This window comes from Ursus maritimus, unplaced genomic scaffold, assembly GCF_017311325.1.
Source record: "Ursus maritimus isolate PB19 unplaced genomic scaffold, ASM1731132v1 scaffold_19, whole genome shotgun sequence".
NCBI lineage: Eukaryota > Metazoa > Chordata > Mammalia > Carnivora > Ursidae > Ursus > Ursus maritimus.
In genome coordinates, this window is record NW_024424341.1 from 30,588,637 (window position 1) to 30,601,305 (window position 12,669).

Here is a 12,669-nt window from a genome sequence, read left to right on the forward strand (position 1 = left end):
CCAGGCAATCGTTTTGGTCACGAAAGCCTTCATGGTGCTCCTTTTGGGCCTGTTTCTATTTGACTTCAGGAATGAATCAGCACCACTTTCTCTTCAATTGTTTATTGTCGATGGTGGGAAAACCATGCAATTTTACCAGGACATCTGCTCCACTGACAAGTAGAACCATTCTCCTAAGTGATTTTTAGGCTCATGGAAAACAAAGGTGAAATGAGTTCAAGCAGAACTGTATGACTTACCACCAAGGTGATAGCCAGTGATGTTGGGTGGCCAATGTCAGTATCAGCAAGGAAATTCCTGGCCAGAGCAAATGTCTAGTATGTGTTTGGCTTCAGTTTTTCAAAGTAGTCTCTCAAAGTGTTTCTCTCTTGCATGGAACATAGAATTGCATGCAACTAAGAAGACCCATGTATATACATGTTCTCTCCAGAGACAGCAAAAAACTGGAAACCAAACACACAACCAGGAGGAAAGGATTGAAACATGTAGCCGTTAAAAGAATAAGATAGATGTACCTATATTGATAAGGAAGCAACTCCATGATATACACTATTTTCAAAACTCCTCCTTTCCATAAAAATGCTTTGGGAAAGTGTTGGCTAATACAATTTTTGGACATTTTAAATGTGCACACATGCATGCAGACACACACACACACGCACACACACACACACACACAGAGACTTAAACTCTTGGTTTCAAAAGGAACCCCAAAGCAGTAACTGGAATCCTTGGTTTGCTGCACATCACTTCTGATCTCCGCCGGCTTAATCACATATTTCAATACATAAGGGAAGACATAATTTTGGTCTCGTTTCGGATACAGATGAATTGAGGCAATTTCCTGAGGCTTACAGAGGGAGAAGAAATAGTGCAGAGAGCCAGACACATGCCTCAATGTGACATAGGTTACAACTGCGTATCGCTGCTGAGTAAGGGCACATGGGCAAACTTCAGGCACCCAAGGGAAACGCTGGCCCCTCCCCTCGAACGCAGGGAGGCCCTGCCTGCAGGGAAGACAAAGTGGCGGCAAAGAGCTGGTCAGACAAAAGCCTCACGGCAATGACATCACCGGGCGCAAACGAGAACAACCTGCCTTCGAAGTCACACGAGCCAGCCCCTGGCTGTCCCCATTAGCAATCCAGGTCGCTGATGGGAGTGAGAGAGCACGGACAGTCACACTCACACGTCGTGATGCATTCCATAAAGCAAAACCAATTGCCCCAAAGAGGTTCCAGCAGTCCTGCTTACCCCCAAGAAGATTCTTGTATATATGGTACACTAGCTCAGTCAACAGCACCTGCTGCATTGGGACCATCTCTGACGCTTTTCTTTCCCTTCTTCAAATGGACACGTAGGGCTTCACCCAGGACCCATGGAATTCTCGAAGGGCCTCAATGGAGGATGCTGGGGGGGTTTCTTTTGAAGTGCCTCTGGCCGTTTTGAAAAGCATGTGGAGGAAAAAATGCCACTTCAGACCTTGAATACCCACCACTGGCAGTTAAATGTTATGAAGGCCTCGGTCTATGTCTTAGCTGAATTCTCCTCTCCAAATTTTGCCCAGCCTTTAATAACTCACAGGGAAGTGCTCAATCAATAGAAACTATTATTATTATCTTGGCTAAAACTTTCCGCCTGTGGGGTGGTAAGGAAGATTGGCATTAGCTAGCTTTTGGAAACGCTTTATGGAAGGAGGTTTGCAATAATGATGATTATTCCTCTCTTGTTACCACTACTAACATTATTACTATGTTCTAGGCACTGTTTTAAGCATTGCACGATTTTCCTCCAATTTAGCATCCATAAGCCTCATTACTATCTACCTAATGAAGAATTAAGGCAGAGAGCATCAGGAATTTGACCTGAGTTGTGCGGTTAGTGGAGGCAAGAGCTGGGACTAAGTCTGAGCTCGAGGCCAGTGCACTAACTGCTGGACCAAGAGCATCCCGACCCAAACCTTTATGGATTTGTCAACCCTGCTGTTTGATTCCTTATCTTTCTCTCGTTTCCTTCAGGGTGATAACGTGAGTGCTGACTTTCCTCCCGGCAAAATTCCCAAAAACATCCTCCAACATCCTGATGTTACCACCACCCGGTGCCCTTTCCCTGTTCTGACAGGCTTGAGGCGGCTCCTGAACGGAAGCCATGCCCCTTCCCAGACCCCCTCTTAGTCCAAAGTCAAGAGTAATCAAGGACAGAGCGCTCAGTGTGTGCAGGCTGTATTTCATGAGTCATCATCGCAGTCCCCCGAGAAAGAGAGAGAGAGAGAGAAAGACATACAGTCTACATTACAGATGAGGAAACATGTGTAGACCCAGGCAGAAAGCGTGGTACTCACAGTTCTGGGAGCCTGGGGGCGGGGGCACGCACCCAGGGGCCATCCTCTAACAGGCAGAGAGCACAGGGAAGGTCAGACCTTCGCCTCTCCTATGTGAGCACCTCAAATCAGCCTCGGGATCCTGCTCTCTGGCAAGAACCTCGGCTAGGTTTTCAAAAAAGAGATTGGCTGGCACTTTTGCTAAAAAAAGTATTGCTATGAGCAAATAATTGTCTTCACAAATCACCTCTGAGGAGTGGCCAGAAAAATCTTTTACCTTGATGAATCAAGAAACTCAAGAAAACATCTCTGATTTGGGAGAGCCTGTATCCAAAACTTATCAGTACGGCCCAGTCTAATCCTTAATTTACACGATCCTCTCAAGTGATTGAAAAGTTCCAAGGGGGTGTGTGGAATTCAGCAAAACTCTTGCCTTACTAACAAGGCTCCACACAAAGCAGGACAGCCTCGGTCTCTTTCTGCCTGTCTGGACTAAGGTCATTTAACTTCAACCCTTTTATGAATGGAAATCAGCTTTCTAAAGACTGCTGGGCAGGCAGTGGCCAGCAGCAGACTCAATGGCCGAGACTTCTGAGTCATAAAAATACTCCTGCAAAGGGGAGATCAAAGCTCCCCTACCGCCTATTGAAACCAGCTGCTTCCAAAGTTTCTCACAGGGACCCAGGCTCGCTGGAGGCTGGGTCCCTGTAGTTGCAGTCTAAAAGGCTCACGAAGAAAAGACAATGAGGACATTGGGGCAAATCCAGCCATGCAGGAGAAACACCCTTACAGCTTAATTGTTGGGGACAAAGAGAAAAGAAACGAAAGAGAAACTCAAAGACACAACTAGATGGTGTGTCAGGAATAGAGGCTGAGGCATCTCCTGCAGCCTTGATCATGGCACACTTTCCATTGGGCCCCCTTGATACTGTGCTGAAGCCAGTCCTGATTAGAGACGACCAGAGATCCTGGGCAGCAGACCACTCCGCCACTCTTGCCAGCTGGGCGTTTTCGCGGAGGTTATTCATCAAAGGTGAAGTACCAAGTACCCGTAGTACAGATCTGGCCAGGAAAGCAAGGCCGGCAGTTTCTGCCTGCCTTTTCTCTTGCTCGTCAAGCATTGTGAATGGAGCTTGGTGTTAAGAGTTTGTTAAGCAAGGGGTGCATTTCCCCAACTGGAACCCCTCTTCTTGGTGATTGTTTATCAGGTACCAATAAAGTGCAATTAATCTTAGATCTAGAAGTTGCTCTTTCATGGTAAATGTCAAAACCTGGACAAATTGTTGATGGAAGTGTGCCTTAAAGAGTGGGGAGTAGTCCAATTAGTATTACAATTCCCCTCTTGGAGCTTCACATACAATCCACATTAGCATATTAAAAGGTGTGAAATGTACCACAGAAGACTCTGTCTAATTGCATTTAAAACTAAAGTTTCTCTCACTTCATGGAATATCCGCCATAAACCACTTAGAAAGTCATGAAATCTTTTCTCCCTACGATCTCGCACTTTCAATTGTGAACTCAATACATGATGTATCTTTTGGGGGGAAGCATCACTGGATTTTCTTGTCACTACCAGACTGTGAAGAGATCCTCTTTGGGAAAAAAAAAAAAAAGTTTCCAAGACCAAATAAGTTCGGAAAGTTCTAGGTATAAACAAAGGTCTTTAATGTAGGGCATTTCCCATGTTGTTAACATGCTAACGTGCGCGGTAAAGCTCAGAGAGTGTAACCTTAGCACCATTTGACTATGCTTCCCATTTTTTAAAACCGTATCCATGAACTTTTTCTATGAACTAGAGTATGGCAAATTCAACTTGTTTGCCACTCTCTGTATCCACCATGCCCTGAACAGAAGACGATCATCAATAGTTGTTGAATAAAGTAATCATTCAATGCGCCCTTCCAGTAGTCAGCTCTTGAAACAGGACATGCTCCTTAAGTTTCAGAAATGGGATCAGTATCTCAAAGCAACAGCATTTTTTCCCTAATAGCAATTTATTAAAACAATTTGCCTATACGCTCATTGTCTTGAGCCAATGGTTCTCTAACATTAGTGTGCATTAGGAATCATATGGAGAATTAAAACACACATTCCTGAGCTTAACTCTCTTTGACCTTCTGTTGTGGGTAAAGAAATTAAATTTTCAACACCTCAGGCACAGTTGAGGGAGCCGATGGCACGCTGAAAAACACTGTCCTAAAGAAAAGGAGGGTGAAAGAGTTTTGAGCAGAAAGGCCTTTTGGATCTCCAAGCACATAGGAAGATAGACACAAGTTTGTTCTAGCACCTCAGAAGACAGAACTACAAAACACAGGGGAAAAAGTCAGCGAGAAGGTAGGTGGAATTTCAACATCAAGAAGAAACTCCCAACAATGGCGCCTCGGCCTGCTGGAGGTGTACTCACGCCTCCTCACTGTGGTAGTCAAGGAGAGGCCAGCTAGAGAAGGATGTACATGGCAGATGATGATTAGATTAGTGAACTGTGACCCCAAGATTCTGTAACAAAGGCTGCAAACCCAGACACCTTCCCCAGAGTGCAAGGCAGTCAGATGTAGGGGGCAGTGGTGATTGGAGCGCACGCTCCTGTGTAAAGGCATTCAAAATTAAAAAAATAATCCTGCCGAGACGTCAGGGATTGGCAGGATTCACTCCAGGAAGTTTGCAACTTCTGTTTTGGCCATTACTCTAAATAAATAATTACCTGCTCAACTCCTGAATGAACTAAGCCTCTGTCGGTTGTGGGGAGGGAGGGTGTTTTAAGAAAATATTTTAAGCACAGTTTAATTTGAATTATTGAAGCAAACTCCCTGCTGGAGAAATCCTCACTGAACACGTAGGTATACAGGTAGGCATGTCTGTCCCTACACGTGTATTTTACTATTATAACCTCCTACGCTTTCTCATTCTCTCCTGGGGCTTCCCGAGCACCGCGGTAACGGTTATTTTCCCATGGTTATTTTGCCTTTGAAAAAGGTGACCTGCTCTGATACACACTGCATGCACTCCAGGAGGTCGCGCTAAATGCCCTAAAGGCATTCTGATGCCACTCCATCCAGCTCCGCTATGTAGAAATGCTGGTGTAGAGATTCTAGTGGAAGAGGCTCACCTCTCAGCTTCCTTCATCTCACATCAGCTTGGATCAAAAGGAAGAAGAGTTGCTCATCTCCTTTAGCATGTTAACTCCTGGAGGAGTCTCTCCAAAAAGCATCTAGTGGTTTGTCTTCTGAACTCTGGAAATCATTCACTGTTCCGAATTTGTTAAGCAGTAGGTCCAAATTAACATATTAGCGAAGGTATGAATCCCCTTGTTTGGCCAAAGAAGCAGGGCAGTGTCTATGTGTTCTAGGTGGGCTAGAAGGATGAAGAAATTCTCCTCCTTGCCATGATTATTTCTCCATCACCATCTCTCAATGTTCCTAGTCAAGCGTTCCTCACTGAGCTCAGATAATTCACAGTGTTCACTGCTGCTATGTGATAGGTTTCACAAGTAGATCAGTGCATTGGTAGAGATTCAGAGCCATAAATAACAGATGATACAAAGCAGTGTTTTTTTCAGAACTCCTATTTTCTCTATTTATAGAGAGAAGGAAAGCACTAATTATGTAGGCTGGAAACATTTATACCAATTCGTCCGTATGATATGGATGGATCACAAAAGAGAATATACAAATGGCCGAAGGCACGCTGTATTAGGTATGCTAGGTGGTACTAATTTTTGAGCAATCATTAAGAGCCAACACAAAACTAAAACCCATATAATGATACCACTTCACACCCACTGATTCAGTAGCTAAAATGGAAAAATACAGACAATAGTAAATGTTGGTGAGGAGGGAGCAACTGGAACTCCTATACACTCTGAGGGCAGTGCCAGCTAGTACAACCAGACCTAACAGCTCATTATTAGGTAGACTTCCAAGAGAATGCGTCCATATGCTCACCAAGAGGAATATTCAAGCAACGCTCTCAGCAGTGGCCTGCAGAACAGCCTTTACACTTCAAAAAACACTTAAATGCCCACCAGCAATTAAATGGAAACACTGTGAATAGTCCTACAGAGGAATACTGTATAATTTTACACATACGTAAATATTCAAATGGGCAAAAATGAAGCTAAAGAGATCAGGATAGTGGTTACCTTCTGGGTGGAGGTGACTGGGAAGGGGACACAGCAGGGTCTTGTGGGGGCACTGGTAATGAATGTCTTGTTTCAAATCATTGGTGGTCACATGGGTGCAAACGTAAGTGAAAATTCATTAGGCCATATTCTGTGTTTTTGCCTTTTTCAATATATATATTTTACACTTTTCTGTATATACATTATACTTCAAATACAGGTTATAAAAATTAATTCCAAGCGGAGTCCAGTTTCTCAGTTGTATTAAGTATTCTCTTTTCATGTTTTTTCTTTGTTGTTGTTTTCTTATCAAGGATGGGTGTGGTATATGTTTCGCAGTTGTTTGGCTGGGTCAGCGGAGAGGTCGGTAATGCAACGGGATAAGCTCGATTCTCGCCTCTACCCCATAGCAAGCGGCCTGTCCAGGGTCAACAAATCGGATAATCAGAGTCGATGTCGAGGTGGCAGTGGTCTGAGAAATTATTTTACATGATTCAGGAGAGAAAACTGAGACCTAGAGAAGTTATTTAGCTAAGTACATGCAGCTGTTGAGCAGTGGACAGAATCAATTTCATGATTCCACCACATCGGGCCTTATAGACAGGCAGACGTGGCTGTCAGTTACTTCTTCCACATCCATCACAATTTTTACATCACGATGGAAATTTTTCATTTGCCCTTCCTAGGTGTTCAGTGATCATTTCTCTGTTCCCTGTGAATCTCCTCCTTAGGAGAAATAACCTGACATCTATTAATATGAGGCAACTGATCAGATTTCCTATCATTCGCAGAGTGGAATCCCAAAGAGAAATCAACATAAGGTGGTTAAGCTTGGCTGGAACTAGGACAGCTATAGGGTGATTATTCCCTGCTAGGAACTATTTTCCATGGAAGCATCTTCCATGGAAGAAGTCGCTTAATCCCCACCGCCTCCTGTGATGTAAATCCTCTGTTATTCCCATTTTAAATGAAGACACTAAGACACATAGAGGTTAATACCTTGCCCAAGGTCCTACTAGTGAGTGCTGGGGTACAATGGTCCTGGACGGACTGCTCTTAACCACTGTGTCATGTGGAATGCGATCGTTTCAGCTATGGTGAGATGCCCGACCTCCTGAGAGGAAGAGGGCGGAGTACGGGGAACGCCCCAGAAAAGAGCAGGAGACTCATCACAATCAAGCCAAACCAATGAGATCCCAGGGTGTGTGTGTGTGTGTGTGTGACCATGTCAGAATACACAGGTCATTAGTGAGTCATAGTGATTGTCTAAACTGATCGTTTAGTTGAGAATTGTTAAATCTTTGCTTTCTCTAGCTTCAAGATTATGCCAAAGAATCCCAAAACTCTTGTGATGAAAGATGTTAGCTAAAATTTAGCCACGATGAAAAAGAAGTTAACAATAAAGTTTGACTCCGAGCAGAGAACATGGGAGTTTTCGCTCACTCGGCACCCACACCAGACCCCCTCTTGCTCTGATGTACCATGTATGTTACCAACTACATCCTCGCTAAAATGGCTTTCTCACACTTTCCATCTTCCAGCCAAGCCAGAGATACTATGATGTGTCTCAAGAGACACATACTCCGATGTCCGCTCAAGACACTTGTCAATTGCAATGCAAACCCAGAACCCTATTTACTGCCTCACAAATTTGATCGAATCCTGAGACAAGCATCCTTTACCAACACCCCCTTGGCCTGAGCTCCACTGTTGAGGATTACACTGAGCGAAAAAGAACTCTTGTCCCAAATCCTTTTAAGAGCTCTGCATCCTGATGCCACACTCAAGCCTGCCTGCCAGCCTCTCAAGCACACCACATGCCACATTCTTAAAAGGATGTCTTATGTGAGCAGGACACCTAACAGATTCGTTAAAAGAAAACAAAAGGCCTCCCTTCTACAGAGAAGGTTGGGTTTCACGGGCTAAGCTGAACACAATTTTGCATTGAATACAGTTTTCCCATTTCAAAGCAAAATGTAGAGTGGTACAGCTTGTTAGATTTATATAATGCCTGGGTCTCCCAAGACTTTACAAAGCGAATGGCATCCATCAAATTAATTTCCTTGGGGATCGTCTCCCAAACATGGAGAATAAAGAGGCTCCAGACCATTAAAACATCAAAAAGAATGTTCTAAATGGTAATTAAAGTTCTATTATATTTTCTTCTGGGAGCAGATTAGATTAATTCAATTGAGAATATTAGAAGTATCAAAGCTGACAGTGAATGTGTCGAGTTGGCTGGAAGAACACTTAATATTGCAGACATCTGTTCATTCAAGGTTACACAAAACACACGAAGAGGGAGTTTCGACCCAGAGTGTGGGGTACTTACCAAGCCAGCACACGTAGACACAGCGACGGAGGAGGAGCTGTCATTTCTGGATAAATCCCTGATAGAAACATCTCTGCACTGCAGGCTCCCGGTCTCTGTAGCACCATCCCTTCCAAGTACCTGACACTAAAGTGATTGCTCAAAATCGCCGAGGGCTTAAGTTCTAAATGTAGTTCCTGTCCAAATGCTGAAAATCGGACGAGGGAGCTGCCGGCACTGGGCGCCGACCGCTTTCTCCGCCGGTCAGCTGTGCAAAATGTCGTGTGAAATATATGACCCGCCCGAGTCCAATTTCACTGGCGTGACAAAGACGTAATCTGCAACGAGAAAGGGTTAGCTGTGTCAGCACCCAGCACCCACAGGGCCAAAGGGTCACCTCCCGGCAGGCTGGCAGGAGAGCAAACGCGCAGCTCAAAGGTGGTGGTGTTCCTTCTCGCCATGCACCTAGATTCACACCAGAGCATAGCTCCTGAAGAGAGCTCTGTGGCCCTTTCGCGATGAGCTCTGTGACAGTAAATTCTCCTTACAAAAAGTGAAAAGTCAAGCCCAGCCTCGTGAATGCCAAAGAATGTTTGCGGAAAATGCCACAACTCTCTCTCATGGTCTGGAGAGAGACAGATGGACTTAGTCGATGAGTCAGGAGCCTTCCATACATAAAAGTGATTTTTTTTTAGAGACAAAATAAATGTAAAACCACAGAAGGAGAGAAAAGAAAAAGAAAAGGTTTTTTTCGAGGCGATTAATATCTTCGTGTTTCAACCGGGAATTGGGAGCACTTGGGGAGGCCGAGCTTAAATTTCAAAATGATAACTCACGGGGTGCTGAGTAACTTGAGATGACATCCCAGATAATGAGAGCCTAGCGGCAGTTTCATATTTCCGATATTAACTGTATGTGATAATAAAACCCCAGCACTTGCAAATGGCTCTGAACATTTTACTCTGAGCTTTTACAGGGACAATCCCATTTCACTGTAAACATAAATATATGGATGCATAAAAATGCCTCAAAATTATCAGAACTTTCCTGCTAGAATCTTATGTTTAAAATTGCTCAGACATGTTGGTCGGGAGTGTCAGTCAGGGGACACCTGGAAAGGCATGTTTCAAAATACTTTCCCCATTGCTTCCCTCTAGAGCAGCACTAATTGCTGCTTTTCTAAAGGGAAGGAGCTTAAAAACAAAAAACAAAAACAAAAAAAAAAAAAACCTCTTTTTGCTGCTGGAAAATTAAGCCGGACACTGTTTTCTTATTAGCAAAATGTTGACAATGTAAAAAGTATATCACAAAATGATTTAAAGACAAAAGCTTCCACAGTATTTAACAATACTGCTTATCCAACCTTCTAGGTGCACAGAAGGAAACTATTCTGGTAAATGTTTAGAAAGATCTGCGAATCAAACGAAACGCAGAGTCACTTGGGTCCTTGTTACGTGGAGGAGAAGTGAAAAAAGAGGGGAATTTCCTTTCCCCAAATTTAATAAACACAACCAAATAAGAAAAGCTCAGAATGAACATGACCCTGGCATGAGAGGAACCACAAGATCACATAGTGAACCAATTCGACATGCTCTTCTGTGAAAATTGGCCGCGTTGGCAGATCCATAACAGGGATCATAACTTTCAACTGTTTTCTTCTGGACAATAACCATCTGTATACTCTTACTGTTGAGCACTCCCCTTCTCACAATGACCTTTAGCTTCCGCTCCTGCCTTCTCCTTGTTTAACCAGCAATATCTTTCTAACCCATGGAAGTAATAATAAACAACTAAAAATTGCCTTCCTCTCTCTTATAAAAAAACAAAACAAAACAAAACTACAACTAGCAGCATTCATGATTTCTTCTTAAATCTGCTAAGTTGTGTGGTAAAGGCCTAAAGCATAGGAAGAAGGCTTGCCGGGCTCTTCGGCTCCAGGGCATGATTCCGGCGCGATGGGAGGTCAGCCTCACATCAGGTTCCTCCACGCTATGAGTTTCTGCTTTTCCTCTCCACACTACCCTCTGCAGTTGTGTTCTCTCTCCTTGGCTCTCTATCTCACTGTATAAATAAAAAAAATTCATTAAAAAATAAAATAAAATAAAAATTCTTGTTTGCTTACAGTATGCAGCTCTTGATTAAATGCAACTCTCTGAAATGAACCAATCTCCTTCCTCCAACCATATAAAAGTCCCAAAATTGAAAACTCTGTGCATCGTGTCTCCGTCTCTGCAAGAAGTTTGTCTTCACCTCCTTGTCCAAACCCACCGAACTCCTTCATGCCGGTCCCTACTTGAAGAGCCACTGGGCAGCCTTAATCACAACCCTCTCCATACCATCAGCCTGACTTCAACGGTCACATCTGTAGCCATTAACAGCTACAGCTTGTTTCCGCGGAGAAGGACATGGTGTGGTGGTAATATCCAGTCCCTCGACAGAAAGAGAGGCAGTCAGGCCTATGTAGAGAGGATTCAATCAGTCAGCTCAGGGGTGAACTCGGGCATGCGGGTCCTTACAGGTGGTGGCCAGAACAGAGAGAACTATGTGGAACAATGGGGTTGTTGAAACTAGCCAGCCTCTCTGGGCGGACAAAAGTGAATTCAAGAGAGTCCTGGCCCCTCACTCACCCACATTCTCCCCAGCCCTTACCATGACTCTGCCAGGCCCCCACTTCCCAGATTGCCTTCTCACCATCATGGAGAAACCCCATGCAGGCAAAAAGTTCTAGGATCGGTGGACATCAAGGTGTTAAGCAGACATTCGGATCAGCTATTCTCCTGTAGCTGGGGGAACAATGGCACCAAGGACCTTCCACTGGGTGCCAAAAGAAGTAATAATGATCAGAAGGAAGTGTCGGGAACTCTCTCCATAACCTCTTCAGAAGAGATTAAAGGCCTGCCAAAATCCTCAAAGCTACCTGTGCTCTTGCCTTCTGAAAAGCAGTGTGGGAATCCATGAACAAGGGCCGTGGTAAGCGGTAGCAAAGGAAGGTCAGGAACACAACGAATCAGGAAGAGGAAAAAGATGGGGAGGGAGAACCCAATTTTTTTCCATCTCCCCCCCGCATATCGAGAAGCGTTCCTGGTCAGGCTTTCCTAAGAGGAAGGAAATGAGGAAGTGATGCCTTTGATAGTGACCACTAAGTCCAATTCTAAATTTCTGCACCACAGTATAGTGACTTTTAAAAAAAAACAAGCCATCTGTGAACTAAGGAAAGTACTGTTTTCTCATTTATGGGATTTACAGCTTGAGGCATTGATTCTTTTTGTATCAGAGTCTCTTACATCCCACACCTCCCTCTCCAAATGAGGAGTCTCTGCCCTGTGACTTGCAGCACCTGCCAGGTTGGGCGGTGAATCGCCTCTACGTCTCCCTTTGAGGCGAGGAGGGGCAAGCTCCTGGAAAGCCTGTCAGGGGCGTGGGCGAGCAATAGAACCAACCGTTTAATCCGGGCTGGCCGCCAGGCGGCGCGTCACTGGCTAAGGCTGCGGCGACCGACGCACAGCAGAGGCAGCACAGCTGGAGCGCCTGCAAGAGAAAAGGTGACACCGCGCGTGAGGGGGCGCGGCGGGGCTTGCGCCCGGCGCCCCCTGCCACCCGCTCTCGGCGCGCCCCTCGGCGGGCACCTGCCTTGGCCACGCGCCCCAGCCCCGCCGGAGCCCACGGCGGACCCGAGCGGGCGGCGGGGAGGGCGCACGCGAGCAGGAGGGCGCACTCCATGGTCAGGTGCGGGCGCGGCGGCTGCGGGCGGCCGGACGCGGCGGGCGGAGCGCACTGGCGGCGCGCATTCTCCCCGCCGGCCCGGAGCGCGGCGCTCCAGGTGCGGCGCCAGGTGGGAGCCGCCGGCGCTCACCTCGCGGCCCGCGCGTGCCGGGGCCTCCCCTCCTCCGGCCGCCCGCGCGCCCTCCCTTCTGCCGGCGC

General features: G+C 45.6%; 1 protein-coding gene across 1 annotated transcript in view; it reads right to left on the reverse strand.

The window, feature by feature from the left end:
- Positions 1-12,468, reverse strand: part of ADAMTS18 (ADAM metallopeptidase with thrombospondin type 1 motif 18) — a 145,638-nt gene extending 133,170 nt beyond the window's left edge. The window contains exon 1 of the mRNA XM_040634362.1: positions 12,189-12,468. Coding sequence (XP_040490296.1) covers positions 12,189-12,468 — 280 coding nt within the window. The remainder of the gene's footprint in view (positions 1-12,188) is intronic.
- Positions 12,469-12,669: the final 201 nt, after the last annotated feature.